General features: G+C 43.8%; 1 protein-coding gene across 1 annotated transcript in view; it reads right to left on the bottom strand.

Moving 5' to 3' along the window:
- LOC143804656 (interferon-induced, double-stranded RNA-activated protein kinase-like) overlaps positions 1 to 20,534 on the bottom strand; it is a 114,689-nt gene that overhangs the window by 66,170 nt on the left and 27,985 nt on the right. Inside the window, exon 5 of the mRNA XM_077282953.1 lies at positions 8,594 to 8,729. Within this exon, the coding sequence (XP_077139068.1) occupies positions 8,594 to 8,729 (136 nt within the window). The remainder of the gene's footprint in view (positions 1 to 8,593; positions 8,730 to 20,534) is intronic.

The raw sequence follows: 20,534 nt of genomic DNA, 5'->3' as shown, positions 1-20,534 counted from the left end.
TCAAGACAATCTCCTGCAGTTCAAACCGAGCATCAGTATGGGGAAGAAAGGTGATTTGAGTGCCTTTGAACATGGCATGGTTGTTGGTGCCAGAAGGGCTGGTCTGAGTATTTCAGAAACTGCTGATCTACTGGGATTTTCACGCACAACCATCTCTAGGGTTTACAGAGAATGGTCCGAAAAAGAAAAAAAATCCAGTGAGCGGCAGTTCTGTGGGCGGAAATGCCTTGTTGATGCCAGAGGTCAGAGGAGAATGGGCAGACTGGTTTGAGCTGATAGAAAGGCAACAGTGACTCAAATCGCCACCCGTTACAACCAAGGTAGGCCTAAGAGCATCTCTGAACGCACAGTGCGTCGAACTTTGAGGCAGATGGGCTACAGCAGCAGAAGACCACACCGGGTACCACTCCTTTCAGCTAAGAACAGGAAACTGAGGCTACAATTTGTGCAAGCTCATCGAAATTGGACAGTAGAAGATTGGAAAAACGTTGCTTGGTCTGATGAGTCTCGATTTCTGCTGCGACATTCGGATGGTAGGGTCAGGATTTGGCGTAAACAACATGAAAGCATGGATCCATCCTGCCTTGTATGGAGCATCTTTGGGATGTGCAGCCGACAAATCTGCGGCAACTGTGTGATGCCATCATGTCAATATGGACCAAAATCTCTGAGGAATGCTTCCAGCACCTTGTTGAATCTATGCCACGAAGAATTGAGGCAGTTCTGAAGGCAAAAGGGGGTCCAACCCGTTACTAGCATGGTGTACCTAATAAAGTGGCCGGTGAGTGTATATATATATATATATATATATATATATATATATATATATATATATATATATATATATATACATACATACATACATACATACATACATACATACAGTGCCATGTAAAAGTTTGAACACCCCTGGTCAAAATTACTGTTATTGTGAACAGTTAAGCAAGTTGAAGATGAAGTGATCTCTAAAAGACCTAAAGTTAAAGATGACACATTTCCTTTGTATTTTAGGCAACAAAAATCTATATATGTATATATCCATCTTTTAAATTTTAAAAATTACAAAAATGAAAATGGGCTGAAGCAAAAGTTTGGGCACCCTGCATGGTTAGTACTTAGTAGCAATCCCTTTTGAAAGTATCACAGCTTGTAAACGATTTTTGTAGCCAGACAAGAGTCTTTCAATTCTTGTTTGAGGGATTTTCATCCATTCTTCCTTGGAAAATTCTTCCAGTTATGAGAGATTCCTTGGTCGTCTTACATGTACTGCTATTCTGAGGTCTAGCCACAGATTTTCAATGATGTTCAGATCAGGGAACTGTGAGGGCCATTGTAAAATCGTCAGCTTGCGACTTTTGAGGTAGTCTATTGTAGATTTTGAGGTGTGTGTTTGGATCATTATCCATTTGTAGAAGCCATCCTCTTTTCAACTTCAGCTTTTTTAAAGATGGTGTCATGTTTGCATCAAAAATTTGTTGAAATTTAATTGAATCAATTTTTCCCTCTATTTGTGAAATGTTCCCAGTGCATTGGCTGTAATACAACCCCAAAGCGATGGTGATATGTTCTTTTCTTTAAATTCTGTGCCTTTTTTTTCTCCACATATACCTTTGATCATTGTGGCCAACGAGTTCTATTTTAACTCATCGGTCCACAGTACTTGTTTCCAAAATGCATCAGGGTTATTTAGATGTTCTTTTGCATACTTCTGACTCTGAATTTTAAGGTGAGGAAGCAGGAGAAGTTCTCTTCTGATGACTCTTCCATAAAGGTGTCACGGAGTGACTGTGGGATAATAGAAGTGCACCTATACTCAACCTCAGGCTAGGGGTCTCTGGCTATCCATGTCCCAGGATTAATCCTAAAGGTGGAGATGCCTGAGCCTCATTTCTCCCTTTGATCCTAAGTAGTACTAGTCTGTACAGTGTATGGGGAAATACATAACAAGACAGACATGGCCGAAACGGAAGGACAATCACACAACACTCTCTCAGGGAAATACACAAAGGATTATAAAGTGTACAGCTCAACAGGCAACTAAGAAATATAAAGACAGCTAGGAAAAGGAAAGGGTCAACCAAACAGCGCTCGCAACAACTTTATAAATAACTACTGATAAACAGGACGTATCCAACTCTCTAGACCAGGATAGACAACTATTGCTGGCATTACCTGAATAGTGGAGTTAGGTTAAATGGTGAAAGAGCAGACACGACTGGTTCTCCCACAGCATGTGACCACAGGCAATCAATAAGAGTCATGTAAAGATTGAACTCCTTCTAACCTGCAAAAGAGCTGCAGCTCAAGAAGTATATGCTCGGGTTATCCTGCTCAGACCATAGCTATCTATGGAGTCACAAGGAGGAGTGTCTGAATCTATGGAGTCCACAGACACTGCCATGACAATTGGAGATGTTTGAGAAAACCTCCTTATGACAGTACCCCTCCCTCTAAGAGGGACCCCTGGACCCTCAGGGCCCAGTTTATCTGGATGAAGGAGATGAAAGGACCTATCCAGACATTTGGCATGAATATCAGAGGCTGGCACACAAGTCCTCTCCTCGGGACCATAACCATGCCAATGAAACAAATATTACAATGATAGGGGGATGAGACAGGAATCAATATTTTTGGAGACCTGAAACTCTAATGACCCATTGACTTGGACCAGAGATGGTGATAAGGGAGGAGCGGTTTCAGAAAACACATATTTCTTTAAAAGAAACGTGTGAAAAATGTTATGAATTTTGAATCATTCAGGTAATGCCAGACGGAAAGCAATAGGATTAATGATTGATGTAATTTTAAATGGACTAAAAAACTGATGTTCTAACTTCAACGAAGGTACTTTGAGTTGAATGTTCTTGGTAGACAACCAGATCCCCCACACACAGGTCTGGACCAGACACACGTTAACAATGAACCGAACGTCTGTATTTGGAACTCATGTCATGCAAATGTCGCTGAACGCACTCCCATGAAGAGGATAATGAAAAAAATAAACTGATCCTCCCCAGGTAACCCCGATGAGTTCTCTTCCTGCAATGTACAGAACTGAGGATGCGACCATAAACACAGAAAATGGGTAGATTCATGATGATGATTACTAATAGCAAATTCAGCAAGAGAAATAAAAGTGAACCACTCTTCCTAATTTTCAGATACAAAACATAAATACTGTTCCAGATTCTGATTAACACATTCCTTTTGCCCATTAGACTGAGGGTGAAAAGCAGACAAATGGGATAGCTTAATTCCTAACAGAGAGCAAAAAGCCCTTCAAAATCTAGTAATAAACTGTGTACCTCTATCTGAGATGATATTAGAGGGAACACTATGGAGTTTAACAATCTCCCAAATAAACATCTGAGCCAACGTCTTGGCATTACTTATGGACGGCAAGATGATAAAATGTGTAATTTTAGAAAACCTATTAACAGTCACCAAAATTACCGTATTACCAGCAGAAAAAGGCAAATCAGTTATAAAGTCCATAGAAATATCTGTCCATGGTGGAGTGGGAATACTCAAAGGCTACAAACACCCTGAAAGTCGAGACTGAGACGCCCTAGAAAACGCACAAGTGGCACAGGCGGAAACATAGGCTACCACATTCCACCCACCCGAATTTTAGGCCACCAAAAGCAATGCAATATGAGATCAAGAGTCCCTTTAATCCCAGGATGACCATCGAGTATCAAATCATGATCTTCTTCCAGGATCTTAAGATGAAGATTCAGTGGAACAAATGATTTGTCCATCAGAACACCAGACGGTGCACTATATTGAGCTTTTGAGATCTCAGACTCCACATCAGTACAAAGTGCCGACACCACCACTCCCTTCTGAAGGATATGCACAGGTTCTTCACAGGATTCCCCCTAGGAAAACTCCTAGACAGAGCATCTGCCTATATGTTTTTAGAAGCAGGGTGAAAGGTAACAAAGTAATTAAACCTATTGAAAAACAATGACCAACGAGCTTGTCTCGGTGGAAGTCGTTTTGCAGACTCAAGGTAGAAGAGATTCTTATGGTCTGTAATCACCAACAGGGTGAGGGATAGCTCCCTCCAAAAAGTGCCGCCACTCATCAAGCTGACCTTCAGACTTGAGGTCCCTAGCTATCCCTGTCCCAGGAGTACCTCTGAAGGTGGAGATGCCTGAGCCTCATTCCTTCCTATGATCCTAAGTAGCACTAGTCTGTACAGTGTTTGGGGAAAATACATAACCAGAGAGATAGGGCACAATTACATAACACTCTCTCAGGGCAATACACAGCAGAATATAAAGTGTACAGCCCGATGGAGACATCTAGGGGAAAAGGAAATGATTAACCAAATACTGCTTGTAACAACTTTAGAAATAATCACTAATAACCAGGACGTGTCCAACTCTCCAGACCAGGATAGAGCACTATTGCTTGCATTACCTGAACAGTGGAGTCAGTTTACATAGGTAAAGAGAAGCCTTTCTAGCAATCCTTCGAGCAGCTCTAGCTAAAATTTTGCTGGTCTTCCAGACCTTATCTTGACCTTCACTGCTCCTGTTAACTGCCATTTCTTAATTACATTTCGATCTGAGGAAAGGGCAACTTGAAAATGTTTTGTTATCTTCTTTTAGTCTTCCTCTACTTTGTGGGCCTCCACCATTCATTTTCAGAGTGCCAGGCAGCTGGTTAGAAGAACCCATAGCTGCTGTTTTTGGCACAAGGTTAGAGGAGGCTGGACTTTTATAAAGATGGGAAATTTGCATCACCTGACCTTTCCCAATGATGATAGTGAACAAGTCATAACCCTAACAGGCAGTTTAAGGCCTGAAACCTTGGTCAAAGTTATCTGAGCACACAAATCTCCAAGGGTGCTCAAAATTTAGAATTAGCCATTTTCCTTTTTTGTAATTTTTATAAAGTAAAAGATAAAAATATATTTGTTTTGACAAAATACAAAGGAAACTAAAAGGGACTAATATAGAAATAGTTGATAGATCTCCATGAGGTGGGGATTGAAATAAGTTCTTCTGGCACATTAAGCACTCTGGATCCTGATCCTTGGTGCACTGGTTCCCAACATTTTAAATTACAGAACTGCCCCCAACAGGGCCGGCCCGAACGTATAAGCGAACTAGGCGGCCGCCTAGGGCGCCGACCCTAAGGGGGCGCCAGAGAAAAAATAGAAAAAATTATAAGAAATCTTTTCAAAAGGCAAAAGGTGTATGGAGCGGAGCTGAATGTGTATGAGGTGTATGGAGCGGAGCCGTGTGTGAATGAGGTGTACGGAGCAGAGCCGTGTGTATGAGGTGTACAGAGCGGAGTCGTGTGTGTATGAGGTGTATGGAGCAGAGCTAAATGTGTACGAGGTGTACGGAGCGGAGCCACGTGTGTATGAGGTGTATGGAGCGGAGCGCGTATGTATGGAGCGCAGCCGCGTGTGTAGGAGTGTATAATGTGTGGCCATTATACGGTACGAAGTATCATGTGTGGCCAATATACAATATGGAGCATCATGTGTGGTCATTATACAGTATGGAACATCATGTGTGGCCATTATACAGTATGGAGCATCATGTGTGGCCATTATACAGTATGGAGCATGTGTGGCCATTATACAGTATGGAGCATCATGTGTGGCCATTATACAGTATGGAACACTGTGTGGCCATATTTTTTTGTTTATAATTATTCTTTATGAAACAGTGTGATCAGCAGTGCTAAATGGGTGTGGTTGGGAAGTGGATATGGGTGTGGCTAGTTATGAATGGGTGTGGTCAGAGGCGTGGCCTAAAATTTGCGCGCCGCAAACCTTTTCCCTCTTTCCCATCTTCAAAAGTTGGGAGGTATGTTGAAAGTAGTAGGGGCGCAACAAAATAGTTTCACCTAGGGCGCCGTAATCTCTCGGGCCAGCCCTGGCCCCCAATGTATCTACATTAGTGTTTTAAAAACAGTTTTAAAGGGTACTCCCTGAATCGGAATTTATTGTCGGTGAGACAACAGTTTCTGGCAGTTCCATGAATAATGAATGAAATGGAGATTGGCCAAGAGCCTAGTTTCCATTATCGGGAGTCCGGTTCTTGGAACTGCTAAGCAATCGGTGACAATATCTGGAAATAACCCTTTAATTTTCCATTATTATATAAGTGGAATCTATTGACTCTAATTTTTTTTTTTGGGGGGGTGGGTTATCAACAATACAGAATACTTTAATGCTGTTATATGATGTAACATGTAGTAGTGGACCAAGTGGACTGTTACTGGTAGAAAAAATGAGAAGCTTCTGGGACATAGAATTATCTCACTCGACCCAAAACAAAAAGACTGGTGCTGGCTGGTAAGACCAAGTGTGATAACCTGATAACATATGCAATCAGGTTAGGAGTGGTCTATTGGGTGTCCATAAATTGAAAAGGTTTGCAGTAGTGTTTGCAGTGTTCCACTTGTGCTGACCTGGGACATTTGATATACATTACGGTATGGGGTCGATAACCCATTTAAATTACTTGGTCCAAACAGTAGAAAACAACTTGGCACAATGGTCGCTTCCAATCTTGCACATGGATTATTATCTTTTCCTTTTTTCTCCTCCCTCACTGGTGCAGCAATACATGGTGCTCAGCCTACAATATTGTAGCCCTTATGAGAAGTGCAGTGGAATAAATACGTGGCACTCACTAGCTGCAGTGTCTCGATTATTTCCTTTGCCCGTTTGCACTTTTATAGGTTAACTAGCTGTTTCCAGCCAGCTAACGCTCGGCATGCTCATTGCTATCTAATTAACGCTGCTAATGATTAAACTAAAGTAAATAATGACAACATTCAATAGCGCTTACGCAGGTGGTAAATTAACTTAAAATGAAGTTAATAACAATAATAATAATTAAAAATCAGAATAATACTAATACATATTATTCACAGTGTAAAATCAAAAGCAAACTGGATTCGTGTGGTAATGTGTGGGGACAGAGCCTCGTGTGCTAATGTGTGGGGACGCAGCCTCATGTGGTAATGTGTGAGGATGGAGCCTCATGTGGTAATGTGTGGGGACGGAGCCTCGTGTGGTAATGTGGAGGGACGGAGACTCGTATGGTAATGTGTGGGGACAGAGCCTTGTGTGGTAATGTGTGGGTACGGAGCCTCGTGTGGTAATGGGGGACGGAGCCTCGTGTGGTAATGTGTGGGGACGGAGCCTCGTGTGTAATGTGGGGGGCAGGATTATGTGGTAATGTGGTGGGGGCGAGATTATGTGTGGTAATGTGGTTGGGGTGGGAATATGTGTGGTAATGTGGTGGGGGGTGGGATTATGTGTGGTAATGTGGGGGGCGGGATTATGTGTGGTAATGGGGTGGGGGGCGGGATTATGTGTGGTAATGGGGTGGGGGGCGGGATTGTGTGTGGTAATGGGGGTGGGGGGCGGGATTGTGTGTGGTAATATGGTGGGGGGTGGGATTGTGTGTGGTAATGTGGTGGGGGCGGGATTGTGTGTGGTAATGGGGTGGGGGGCGGGATTGTGTGTGGTAATGTGGTGGGGGGCGGGATTGTGTGTGGTAATATGGTGTGGGGCGGGATTGTGTGTGGTAATATGGTGTGGGGCGGGATTGTGTGTGGTAATGTGGTGGGGGGCGGGAATATGTGTGGTAATGTGGTGGGGGGTGGGATTATGTGTGGTAATGTGGTGGGGGGCGGGATTATGTGTGGTAATGTGGGGGACGGAGCCTCGTGTGGTAATGTGTGGGGACGGAGCCTCGTGTGGTAATGTGGTGGGGGGCGGGATTGTGTGTGGTAATGTGGTGGGGGGCGGGATTGTGTGTGGTAATGTGGTGGGGGCGGGATTGTGTGTGGTAATATGGTGGGGGTGGGATTGTGTGTGGTAATGTGGTAGGGGGCGGGATTGTGTGTGGTAATGTGGTGGGGGGTGGGATTATGTGTGGTAATGTGGTGGGGGGCGGGATTATGTGTGGTAATGTGGGGGACGGAGCCTCGTGTGGTAATGTGTGGGGACGGAGCCTCGTGTGGTAATGTGGTGGGGGGCGGGATTGTGTGTGGTAATGTGGTGGGGGGCGGGATTGTGTGTGGTAATGTGGTGGGGGCGGGATTGTGTGTGGTAATATGGTGGGGGGTGGGATTGTGTGTGGTAATGTGGTAGGGGGCGGGATTGTGTGTGGTAATGGGGTGGGGGGCGGGATTGTGTGTGGTAATGGGGTGGGGGGCGGGATTGTGTGTGGTAATGTGGTGGTGGCAGGATTGTGTGTGGTAATGTGGTGGGGGCGGGATTGTGTGTGGTAATGTGGTGGGGGCGGGATTGTGTGTGGTAATGGGGTAGGGGGGCGGGATTGTGTGTGGTAATGGGGTGGGGGGGCGGGATTGTGTGTTGTGATGTGTGAGGGCGGAGCTACTGTGCAGGGGGCGGGATTAGCGAGTAATCACGATGCCTCATATATATAGATGTAAAAAAGAAGATAAAAGATGACATCCGGTGAGTGCCATCTATTTCTTCATTTGCTCTGGTCTTTAATTTACTTCTTTGACACTTTCTGTCTTTCATAAAACCATGCTGGCTGTTGCTTATAATATGTTATATACATAATAATATATTATGGTGTACCTGAAGGTCATCTGGAGCTTCTCTTTTGATCTCTTGTAGTGCAAGATAGGCTGCCTCATTTTCGGCTTGTTTTATACTACTTTTCGCACTTGATGGGGTAAATTGCCTATCTCCAGATATGACCCTGTAGATAAACCTGAAAGGCAATAAATACATAAATAGCAATAAATACATACAATATTTTTACTTAAAATATACAGTACATGTGTATATGGTGTTGAAATTGCAACACCAAGAAGAAAAAGTTGTGGAATAATGAGACACTGTAGGCCATGGTAAGATGATTAAGCCATGGAGGCTGCTCACAGTAATGACAGCAACATGTGCCCTCGATTGTTGAAATATGGCTCATGGGACACGTTCACGTTCCCTTGTGAAGGCCTCTTCAGAGTGATGCATCTAAGGCAAAACCGGGACTCATCGCTGAAGGGGGATAAACCTTCATTCCAGCCGCCATTCCATGTGCTTTGTACCATAAAATCTATAGAGAGCAGTGGCGTGAGGCCATGGAAATACTTGTAGCTGGATGTATAACTTGTAGCCCAATGCTGAGCTACTCGTTGGATTATGGTGTGGGGTGGCATAAATGTCCAGTAGTTGGACCCTTTTATTCTTCATTCCAGATACTTTAACAGCTCGGAGTTACATTAGTTTGGTCATGGAACCAGTGATAAGGCCATTTCTCCAAAGTGATAAGGCCATTTCTCCAAAGTGTCTGAGGAGCCATTTTTCAGCATGACAACACCAGGCAGCATGTTTCTTGTGCTACTGTGAGCACACTGTGGGGTCTAAACATGCTACTGTGGCCTCCAGCGTCTCCGAACTTATCTCCCATCAAGCACATCTTGGACGTCAGTGGCCTGCAATTTGGCCTGCAATTGCAAAAGCCGCTCTCGATAATTTGCGTGTCCAAATGCATTTAGCATGGCAGACAATTCCTCAGACAACTATTTATAACCTCACTGATAGAAGCCAAGGTGTGTAAGTGTGTGTATTTTTGTGTGTGGTGCTCACACTCAGTACTGAATAAATCGAGATGTTTTGAAAAATCTGATTTCCTGTTTTTTATTATTTACATATCATTAACATGTTTATCCATCCCGTGACTTCCATAATTCCAAAACTTTTCCTTCTTGGTATTGCAAGTTTAGTGTTGAGTATTGTAAATAAAGTGCTCATGTGCAATTGTGCATGTACTATATATGTTGTGACAAAGTCGCTGGCAAAGTACTGGAGGCGAAATATGTTTCACTGAGGCTATTAGCTTCAGTGATTTGAAATCTATAAGTTTTTCTCCAGCACACGAGTGGTGAGAGGTTAATAGACCATGTTTAAGGGCTGTTTTTCTTTCCGGTCAGCTAATGTGTGGGTGGGAGGCTGTCCACCATATCTCCACCCCAGGGTGTGGTTTACGAAATAAATAGTCAGCCTTCTGAGGCATTCAGTGTTCAGTAGGCCTGGAGAGTGGAACTCTAGTGCCATGTGTCCTGGTAAAGAAAGCTGAACCATTGTATGTTGAGTTTTTTTCCTGAGCGGGTGGATCCCCCCCCAACAACACCAATTGTGCTGTATGTTATGTTTTTTTTTTCCTTAGGCCAGAAGTGCTTGTTTATTTTTGCCAACTCTGCACTGGGTTATGCAGTACCCTTAAAGGGAACCTGTCACCACGTTTTTGGAAGATGGGATAAAAATAGCGTTAAATAGGGGCAGAGGTGGGCGTTACATTAGTGTGTGTGTTATGCGTTTATTACCCACCTAAGTTGCCGAAATAACTTTGCAAAATGGCCGCCGCGATATCCATCTGCGCACGCGCGGCATCGCGGCGGCCATTTTCCTGAAGCCGCGGCCAGCAGAGCGCCGCTTCTGCGCACGCGCGGCCAAAGGAAGATGGCCGCGCCCACCGATCACCAATGCAATAACGAACACCGCGCTATTTTAAATCCCCTGGAAGAGGATTCGGGACCTTGGGCATGCGCACACCACTACGCCACCAACGGAAAACTACGCCAAATCTGGGTGAAGACACCACGCCCATGCGACCTGACCAGCCTGATTGACAGGCGAAAACGGAGACTTTGCAAAGTTATTTCGGCAACTTAGGTGGGTAATAAACGCATAACAAACACACTAATGTAACGCCCACCTCTGCCCCTATTTAACGCTATTTTTATCCCATCTTCCAAAAACGTGGTGACAGGTTCCCTTTAACCCCTTTACCCCCAAGGGTGGTTTGCACGTTAATGACCGGGCCAATTTTTACAGTTCTGACCACTGTCCCTTTATGAGGTTATAACTCTGGAACGCTTCAACAGATCTTGGCGATTCTGACATTGTTTTCTCGTGACATATTGTACTTCATGATAGTGGTAAAATTTCTTCGATATAACTTGCGTTTATTTGTGAAAAAAAAACGAAATTTGGCGAAAATATTGAAAATTTCTCAATTTTCCAACTTTAAATTTTTATGCCCTTAAATCACAGAGATATGTCACAAAAAATACTTAATACGTAACATTTCCCACATGTCTACTTTACATCAGCACAATTTAGGAACCAAAATTTTTTTTTGTTAGGTAGTTATAAGGGTTAAAAGTTGACCAGCAATTTCTCATTTTTACAACACCATTTTTTTAGGGACCACATCTCATTTGAAGTCATTTTGAGGGGTCTATATGATAGAAAATACCCAAGTGTGACACCATTCTAAAAACTGCACCCCTCAAGGTGCTCAAAACCACATTCAAGAAGTTTATTAACCCTTCAGGTGTTTCACAGGAATTTTTGGAATGTTTAAATAAAAATTAACTTTTTTTTTTACACAAAATTTATTTCAGCTCCAATTTGTTTTATTTTACCAAGGGTAACAGGAGAAAATGGACCCCAAAAGCTGTTGTACAATTTGTGCTGAGTACGCTGATACCCCATATGTGGGGGTAAACCACTGTTTGGGCGCATGGCAGAGCTCGGAAGGGAAGGAGCGCCATTTGACTTTTCAATGCAAAATTGACTGGAATTGAGATGGAACGCCATGTTGCGTTTGGAGAGCCCCTGATGTGCCTAAACATTGAAACCCCCCACAAGTGACACCATTTTGGAAAGTAGACCCCCTAAGGAACTTATATAGATGTGTGGTGAGCACTTTGACCCACCAAGTGCTTCACAGAAGTTTATAATGCAGAGCCGTAAAAATAAAAAATCATATTTTTTCACAACAATTATCTTTTCGCCCCCAATTTTTTATTTTACTAAGGGTAAGAGAAGAAATTGGACCCCAAGAGTATGTTCTGCAATTTGTCCTGAGTACGCCGATACCCCATATGTGGGGGTAAACCACTGTTTGGGTGCATAGCAGAGCTCGGAAGGGAAGGAGCGCTATTTGACTTTTCAATGCAAAATTGACTGGAATTAAGATGGGACGCCATGTTGCGTTTGGAGAGCCCCTGATGTGCCTAAACATTGAAACCCCCCACAAGTGACACCATTTTGGAAAGTAGACCCCTTAAGGAACTTATCTAGATGTGTGGTGAGCACTTTGATCCAACAAGTGCTTCACAGAAGTTTATAATGCAGAGCCGTAAAAATAAAAAATCATATTTTTTCACAAAAAATGATCTTTTCGCCCCCAATTTTTAATTTTCCCAAGGGTAAGAGAAGAAATTGGACCGCAAAACTTGTTGTGCAATTTGTCCTGAGTATGCTGATACCCGATATGTGGGGGTAAACGACTGTTTGGGCGCATGGCAGAGCTCGGAAGGGAAGGAGCGCCGTTTGACTTTTCAATGCAAAATTTACTGGATATGAGATGGGACACCATGTCGCGTTTGGAGAGCCCCTGATGTGCCTAAACATTAAACCCCCCCACAAGTGACACCATTTACGAAAGTAGACCCCCTAAGGAACTTATCTAGATGTGTTTTGAGAGCTTTGATCCCCCAAGTGTTTCACTACAGTTTATAACGCAGAGCCGTGAAAATAAAAATTCCTTTTTTTTCACAAAAATGATTTTTTAGCCCCCAGTTTTGTATTTTCACAAGGGTAACAGGGTAAATTGGACCCCAAAAGTTGTTGTCCAATTTGTCCTGAGTACGCTGATGCCCCATATGTTGGTGTAAACCCCTGTTTGGGTGCACGGGAAAGCTTGGAAGGGAAGGAGCGCCATTTGGAATGCACACTTACCGATAGATGGAATGGTCTGCAGGCGTCACATTGCGTTTGCAGAGCCCCTAATGTACCTAAACAGTAGAAACCCCCCACAAGTGACACCATTTTGGAAAGTAGACCCCCTAAGGAACTCATCTAGATGTGTTTTGAGAGCTTTGATCCCCCAAGTGTTTCACTACAGTTTATAACGCAGAGCCGTGCAAATAAAAAATATTTTTTTTTCCACAAAAGTTATTTTTTAGCCCCCAGTTTTGTATTTTCCCAAGGGTAACAGGAGAAATTGGACCCCAAAAGTTGTTCTGCAATGTGTCCTGAGTATGCTGATACCCCATATGTTGAGGGTAAACCCCTGTTTGGGCACACGGGAGAGCTCGGAAGGGAAGGAGCACTGTTTTTCTTTTTCAATGCAGAATTCGCTGGAATTGAGATCGGACGCCATGTCGCGTTTGGAGAGCCCCTGATATGCCTAAACAGTGGAAACTCCCCAATTCTAACAGAAACCCTAATCCAAACACACCCCTAACCCTAATCCCAACGGTAACCCTAACCACACCCCTAACCCTGACACACCCCTAACTCTAATCCCAACCCTAATCCCAACCATAAATGTAATCCAAACCCTAAGCCTAACTTTAGCCCCAACCCGAACCCTAACTTTAGCCCCAACCCTAACCCTAACTTTAGCTCAAACCCTAGCCCCAACCCTAACCCTAACCCTAGCCCTAACCCTAATGGGAAAATGGAAATAAATACATTTTTTCAATTTTATTATTTTTCCCTAACTAAGGGGGTGATGAAGGGGGGTTTGATTTACTTTTATAGCATTTTTTATAGCGGATTTTTATGATTGGCAGCCATCACACACTAAAAGACGCTTTTTATAGCAAAAAAGTTTTTGCGTCTCCACATTTTGAGACCTATAATTTTTCCATATTTTGGTCCACAGAGTCATGTGAGGTCTTGTTTTTTGTGGGACGAGTTGACGTTTTTATTGGTAACATTTTCGGACACGTGACAGTTTTTGATTGCTTTTTATTCCGATTTTTGTGAGGCAGAATGACAAAAAAACAGCTATTCATGAATTTCTTTTGGGGGAGGTGTTTATACCGTTCCACGCTTGGTAAAATTGATAAAGCAGTTTTATTCTTCGGGTCAGTACGATTACGGCGATACCTCATTTATATCATTTTTTTATGTTTTGGCGCTTTTATACGATAAAAACTATTTTATAGAATAAATAATTATTTTGGCATCGCTTTATTCTGAGGACTATAACTTTTTTATTTTTTGTTTGATGATGCTGTATTGCAGCTCGTTTTTTGCGGGACAAGATGACGTTTTCAGCGGTACCATGGTTATTTATATCCGTCTTTTTGATCGCGTGTTATTCCACTTTTTGTTTGGCGGTATGATAATAAAGCGTTGTTTTTTGCCTCGTTTTTTTTTTTTCCTACGGTGTTCACTGAAGGGGTTAACTAGTGGGACAGTTTTATAGGGTGGGTCGTTACGGACGCGGCGATACTAAATATGTGTACTTTTATTGTTTTTTTAATTTATTTAGATAAAGAAATGTATTTATAGGAATAATATATATTTTTTTCTTTATTTAGGATTTTTTTATTTTTTTTTTTTAACACATGTGGAAATTTTTTTTTTTACATTTTTACTTTGTCCCAGGGGGGGACATCACAGATCGCTGATCTGACGGTTTGCACGGCACTCTGTCAGATCGGCGATCTGACTTACAGTGCTGCAGGCTTACCAAGTGCTTGCTCTGAGCAGGCACTCGGTAAGCCACCTCCCTCCCTGCAGGACCCGGATGCCGCGGCCATTTTGGATCCGGGGACTGCAGTGAGAGGAGGTAAGAGACCCTCGGAGCAACGCGATCACATCGCGTTGCTCCGGGGGTCTCAGGGAAGCACGCAGGGAGCCCCCTCCCTGCGCGATGCTTCCCTGTACCGCCGGCACACCGCGATCATGTTTGATCGCGGTGTGCCGGGGGCTAATGTGCCGGGGGCGGTCCGTGAGCGCTCCTGGCACATAGTGCCGGATGTCAGCTGCGATAGTCAGCTGACACCCGGTCGCGATCGGCCGCGCTCCCCCCGTGAGCGCGGCCGATCGCGCTGGACGTACTATCCCGTCGGTGGTCATACGGGCCCACCTCGACGGGATAGTACGTCCAATGTCAGAAAGGGGTTAATGAACCAGTGGGAGATTTAAAGAGACAGCGTTTCCTGTGCCTACATCCATGTGCAGCAGAGTGAGCCGATCTACCACAATGTGTATATATACACACACAAACGGCGTGTTCACACACACAGTGGGTAAAATAAGTATTGAACACGTCACCAGTTTTCTAAGTAAATATATATTGAAAGGTGCTATTGACATGAAATTCTCACCAGGTGTCAGTAACATCCCATCCAATCCATATAGGCAAAGAGATCAAACCATACATGTCCATGAATTAAGTTATGTGTAATAACGACAAATTACATGAACAAAGAGGAGCAAAAAAGTAATGGAAAGTCATGACACCAGCTGAAATCTATCAGTCATTTGAAAGCAATCCTGCTGTGATGGACAACGTATCAGACTCACCACCAGAGACTGTACGCATGTCCAAAGACATGCTGGGGAAACCCAGAGACTCCTGTAGTGGAATGGGAACACGGCAGAAGGTGTGCTGCAGGAGGAACTGGACCTGCAATCATGTAAGCACTGGGGGAGTGATTGGGGGCGGATCCAGGTCCCGAACTCCTAGCAGTGATAGTGGAACCCAGCAGAGCTGGTAGAACAGTCAGCAAACTGGGGGTCAGAAGCCAGAGAAAGCAACGCAGTACCAGGGGAACAGGCAAGCACGAAGTCAGGGATGTAGCTGGGGTAAAACCAAGAGAAACACAGAAAGTACAGAATCAACAGACGAATATCAAACGGGAGACAGACCGGGTCATACACAGAGCAATTGTACAGAAGCAGGCAATATACACAGGTATACAAGGGTCAACTACTCAGCCAGGAATGGACGTATCACTACCGACGAGCATAGCACCAGTGCGGTTACTTATAGCCCTCCCCAAACCAAAGATAAGCCCCATAGGATTAACCCTAGAAGGACCGTAGCAGAAATTCCAGGCAGACCATGACACCTGCCATTTATTGAAGAATAATATCATCTAGTTCAACTGACGGCCTATAAATGGTGTCTCATTACCAAGGTGCCACAGAAGAAACACATCATGATGGGTAAAACCAGTGAGCTGTCTCAAGACCTTTGCAATCTTATTGTTCCAAAACATACTGATAGCATTGGTTACAGAAGAATTTCTAAATTACTGAAGGTTCCATTGAGCACTGTTAGGGCCATAATCCGGAAGTGGAAAGAAAATCATTTCACCATAAACCGGGCACGACAAGGTGCTCCCTGTACAATTTCCGACAGAGAAGTGAAAATAATTATCAGAAGAGTTATCCAACAGCCAAGGACCACCTGTGGACAGCTACAGAAAGACCTGGAGTCAGTCTGTACAATTATTTTAAAGAAAACAATGCTATAACGTTTTTATGCACTCAAACTCCATGGCCTGTATGCACGCTCACCACACAAGACTCCATTCCTGAAGAAAAGCATGTTCAACTGCGTAGTTTGCTCAAAACATTTAAACTAGCCTGTGAAATACAGGTACAAGATAGTCAGGTCAGAGGAGACCAAAATTGAACTCTTTGGATGCCATAATACACACCATGTTTGGAGGCCAAAATGCACTGCATATCACTCAAAAAACACCATACTAACAGTGAAGTTGGAGGTGAGAACATCATGGTGTGGGGCTATTTTTCAGCATATGGCACTGGAAATTGTCATACAATTGCAGGAAGAATTAATGGACAAATGTACAGAGACATTCTTGTTAAAAATCTGCCATCTACCAGGATGATGCAGATGAAAGGAGGGTGGATATTTCAGCAAGACAATGAAACACAGCCAAGGAAACTCTCAGTCGGTTTCAGAGAAGAAAATAAAACTGCTAGAATGGCCAAGCTAATCGCCTGACCTGAATCCAATAGAACATTTATGGAAGGAACTAAAGCTCTGTTTTCATAGAAGGAGCCACCGGAAACTTCAGGATTTGAAGAGTGTTTGTGTAGCAGAATGGGCCAAAATCACATCTGAGCAATGAATGTGACTAATTTCTCCATATAGGAGGCATCTTGAAGATGTCATCACCTAACAAAAGGCTTCTGTACAAAGTATTAATTAAATTTCAGTAAGGCCAGGTTCACACTGCATTGCAGGCGTCCGTTAGACGGACTATGTTACACCGCGGCATAACGCGATGTAACGTAGTCGGTTAACGCCGCCATTGAGTCCAATGTCGGACGCATCACTAGAGCACGCCCACAATGGGCTTGCGCTAGCGATGCGCCGTCATTGAGTGATGGACCCTGGGACGCGGGCTGCAGCGTTTCCATGTCCGTCACTGCTAGCGCAGATAGAGCATCTGCTAGCTCTATCTGCGCTAGCGCGCGGACATACCGGCATTTGCGTTAACAGCAGCCCGTTAACGCATGTGTTGAACGGGCTGCTGTTAACGCAATGTGAACCCAGCCTAAGCGTGTTCAATACTTTTTCATCAGGTCATTTCTCATTATTACACATAATTTGTGGACCTCTATAGTTTGATTTCTTTGACTGGGTGGGTTGTTACTGACATCTGGTGAGAATTTCATGTCAATATCACCTTTAGAAATACTGTATATTTACTTAGAAAATTGGTGACGTGTTCAATACTCATTTCTCCCCTGTATATCTAGATATACTCCTCAGCATTGGAATTACAACACAAAAAAGGTAAAGTTGTCTAAGGAACGCACAGAATTAATGGACATTTTAATGATATGTATGGAGAGAGGCTGCGTACACTGGATGGAATATGTATACCGTATTTTTTTGCTTTATAAGACGCATCTGATTATAAGACGCACCCCCAAATTTGATGAAGAAAATTAGTAAAAATATGTATGTAAATTATGTTAAATGGGGGTCGGTTTTATAATGCCAGTGTCCGTCTTACAAATCATATATACTGTATGTCCCTCATCCTGGTATCTATATAACCCCCATTCTGGCACACCACTGCCCCCCTGTGCTGCTGGCACACCACTGCCCCCCTGTGCTGCTGGCACACCACTGCCCCCCCTGTGCTACTGGCACACCACTGCCCCATCCCATCCTGGATATTGCCCCCCCCCCCCGTCACTATATGCCCCCCTGCTGGCATGCACATGATAAAATAACAAACACTTAACTCACCTTCCAATGATGGCTCCGTGCTCCTCGGTTGCGCTTCCTGTTTCCCGGGCATCCTATCATTTGACCTGGGCACAAAGTGATGACATCACTGTGCTGTGCCGATCACATTATTATTATTTATTTATATAGAACCATTGATTCCATGGTGCTGTACATGAGAAGGGGTTACATACAAGTTACAGTTATTGCTTACAGTAAGCAAACTAACAATGACAGACTGATACAGAGGGGCGAGGACCCTGCCCTTGCGAGCTTACATTCTAAAGGATGGTGGGGATGGAGACAATAGGCTGAGGGTTGCAGGAGCTCCGGTGTTGGTGAGGCAGTAGCTCCGGTAGTGGTGTGGAGGCAGCGGGGTCAGTGCAGGCTCTATCGGATGTTGACACAGACACAGGAAGAGCCACAGGGGAGCTGTGAGCACGGAGCCATCATCAGAAGGTGAGTTAAGTGTTTGTTATTTTATCATGTGCATGCCAGCAGGCGGCCATATAGACTGATGGGGGGTAAGGCCATGTGTGTGCCAGCAGGGGGGCATATAGAGTGACCGGGGGGACATATTCATGATGGGAGGGGGGAGTGCAGGCACTTGTAATATGCACCGCTCTCCTGTCAACCAACTCGGTGCGGCTTCAGCACCGAGGTGATGGGCAGCGGGTGCAGTGAATATTACATGAGGCTAATAAGCGTGAGCAAAAGACCTACCACGGTCTCTGCAGCCCTCAGCCAGCTCACTCCGGCCCCCTGACACCACTCCAGAGCCGCCCCCCTCCTCTACAGTACAGCACACATTCGGATTGTAAGACGCACCCCCCACTTTCCCCCAAAATGTAGGGGAACAAAAGTGCGTCTTATAATCCGAAAAATACGGTAGTTAAAACCAATGAATGAGGAAGGAAAGTCAGCAGATGCTCCATCTCCCATCATTCCCCCTCTGCGTCTGACGTCTCAGTGCAACGGGCATGATGATGTTATTACAACGCACCGGTTGGACCAAGATATGCAGAGGATCTGAAGAAAACATGAAGAGAATGGAGCAGATGGGCTAATGGGCAAAGGTGAAAGATAAACATTGAGAGATAAAATATCAAAAATAAAAATCACATTGTATAAATTGTAAAAATTGTTTTGCATTTTGCAGTAATAAATAAGTATTTTAGCCCTCTGGCAAACAAGACTTAATACTTGGTAGCAAAACCCTTGTTGGCAAGCACAGCAGTCAGACTTTTTTGTAGTTGATGATGAGGTTTGCGTACTTGTCAGGAGGAATTTTGGTCCACTCCTCTTTGCAGATCATCTCTAAATAATTAAGATTTTGAGGCTGTCGCTTGGCAATTCGGAGCTTCAACTCCCTCCATAAGTTTTCTATGGGATTAAGGTCTGGAGACTGGCTAGGCCACTCCCATTACCTTACTGTGCTTTTTTTTAGCCATTCCTTTGTTGCCTTGGCTGTATGTTTTGGGTTATTGCCTTGCTGGAAGACCCAGCTACGACCCATTTTAAATGTACTGGCGGAGGGAAGGAGGTTGTCACTCAGGATTTTACGGTACATGGCTCCATCCATTCTCACACTGGTACGGTGAAGTAGTCCTGTGCCCTTAGAAGAGAAAGATATTGTTTCCACCTCCATGCTTGACAGTGGGGACGGTGTTCTTTGGGTCATAGGCAGCATTTCTCTTCCTCCAAACACAGCGAGTTGAGTTAATGCCAAAGAATTCAATTTATATCTCATTTGACCATCATCCAGGTGTTCATTGGCAAACTTCAGATGGGCCTCCACATGTGCCTTCTTGAGCAGGGGGACCTTGCGGGCACTACAGGATTTTAAACCTTTAAAGCGTAATGTTTTAACAATGGTTTTCTTGGTGACTGTGGTCCCAGCTGCCTTGAGATCATTAACAAGTTCCCCCATGTAGTTTTAGGCTGATCTCTCACCTTCCTCATGATCAAGGATACCAGACAAGGTTAGATTTTGCATAGTGCCCCACATCGATGTCGATTGACAGTCATTTTGCATTTCTTCCATTTTCTTACTATTGTACCAACAGCGTCTTACTTATGGTTTTGTAGCCCATTCCAGCTTTGTGCAGGTCTATGATCTTGTCCCTGACATCCTTATAAAGCTCTTCTGTCTTGCCCATTTTGTAGAGGTTAGAGTCTGACTGATAAAGTGAGTCTGTGGACAGAAGTCTTTTATAAAGGTGACTATGTAAGACAGCTGTCTTTAATGCAGGTAATGAGTTGATTAGGAGGGTCTAACTGGTCTGTAGGAGCAAGAACTCTTAATGGGATCAAATACTTATTTCTCACTGCAAAATGCAAATAAATTTATATAATTTATACAATGTGAGTTTCTGGATTTTATTTTGATATTCTATCTCCCAATGTTAAAATTAACCTACCCTTAAAATTATAGACTGTTCATGTCTTTGTCAGTCACTTTTGTTTGCATCAAACTTCATTATCTGT

Source organism: Ranitomeya variabilis, chromosome 2 (genome assembly GCF_051348905.1).
Source record: "Ranitomeya variabilis isolate aRanVar5 chromosome 2, aRanVar5.hap1, whole genome shotgun sequence".
NCBI lineage: Eukaryota > Metazoa > Chordata > Amphibia > Anura > Dendrobatidae > Ranitomeya > Ranitomeya variabilis.
The sequence above is the reverse complement of the archived record's forward strand: the minus strand, read 5'-3'. Positions and strand labels throughout refer to the sequence as shown.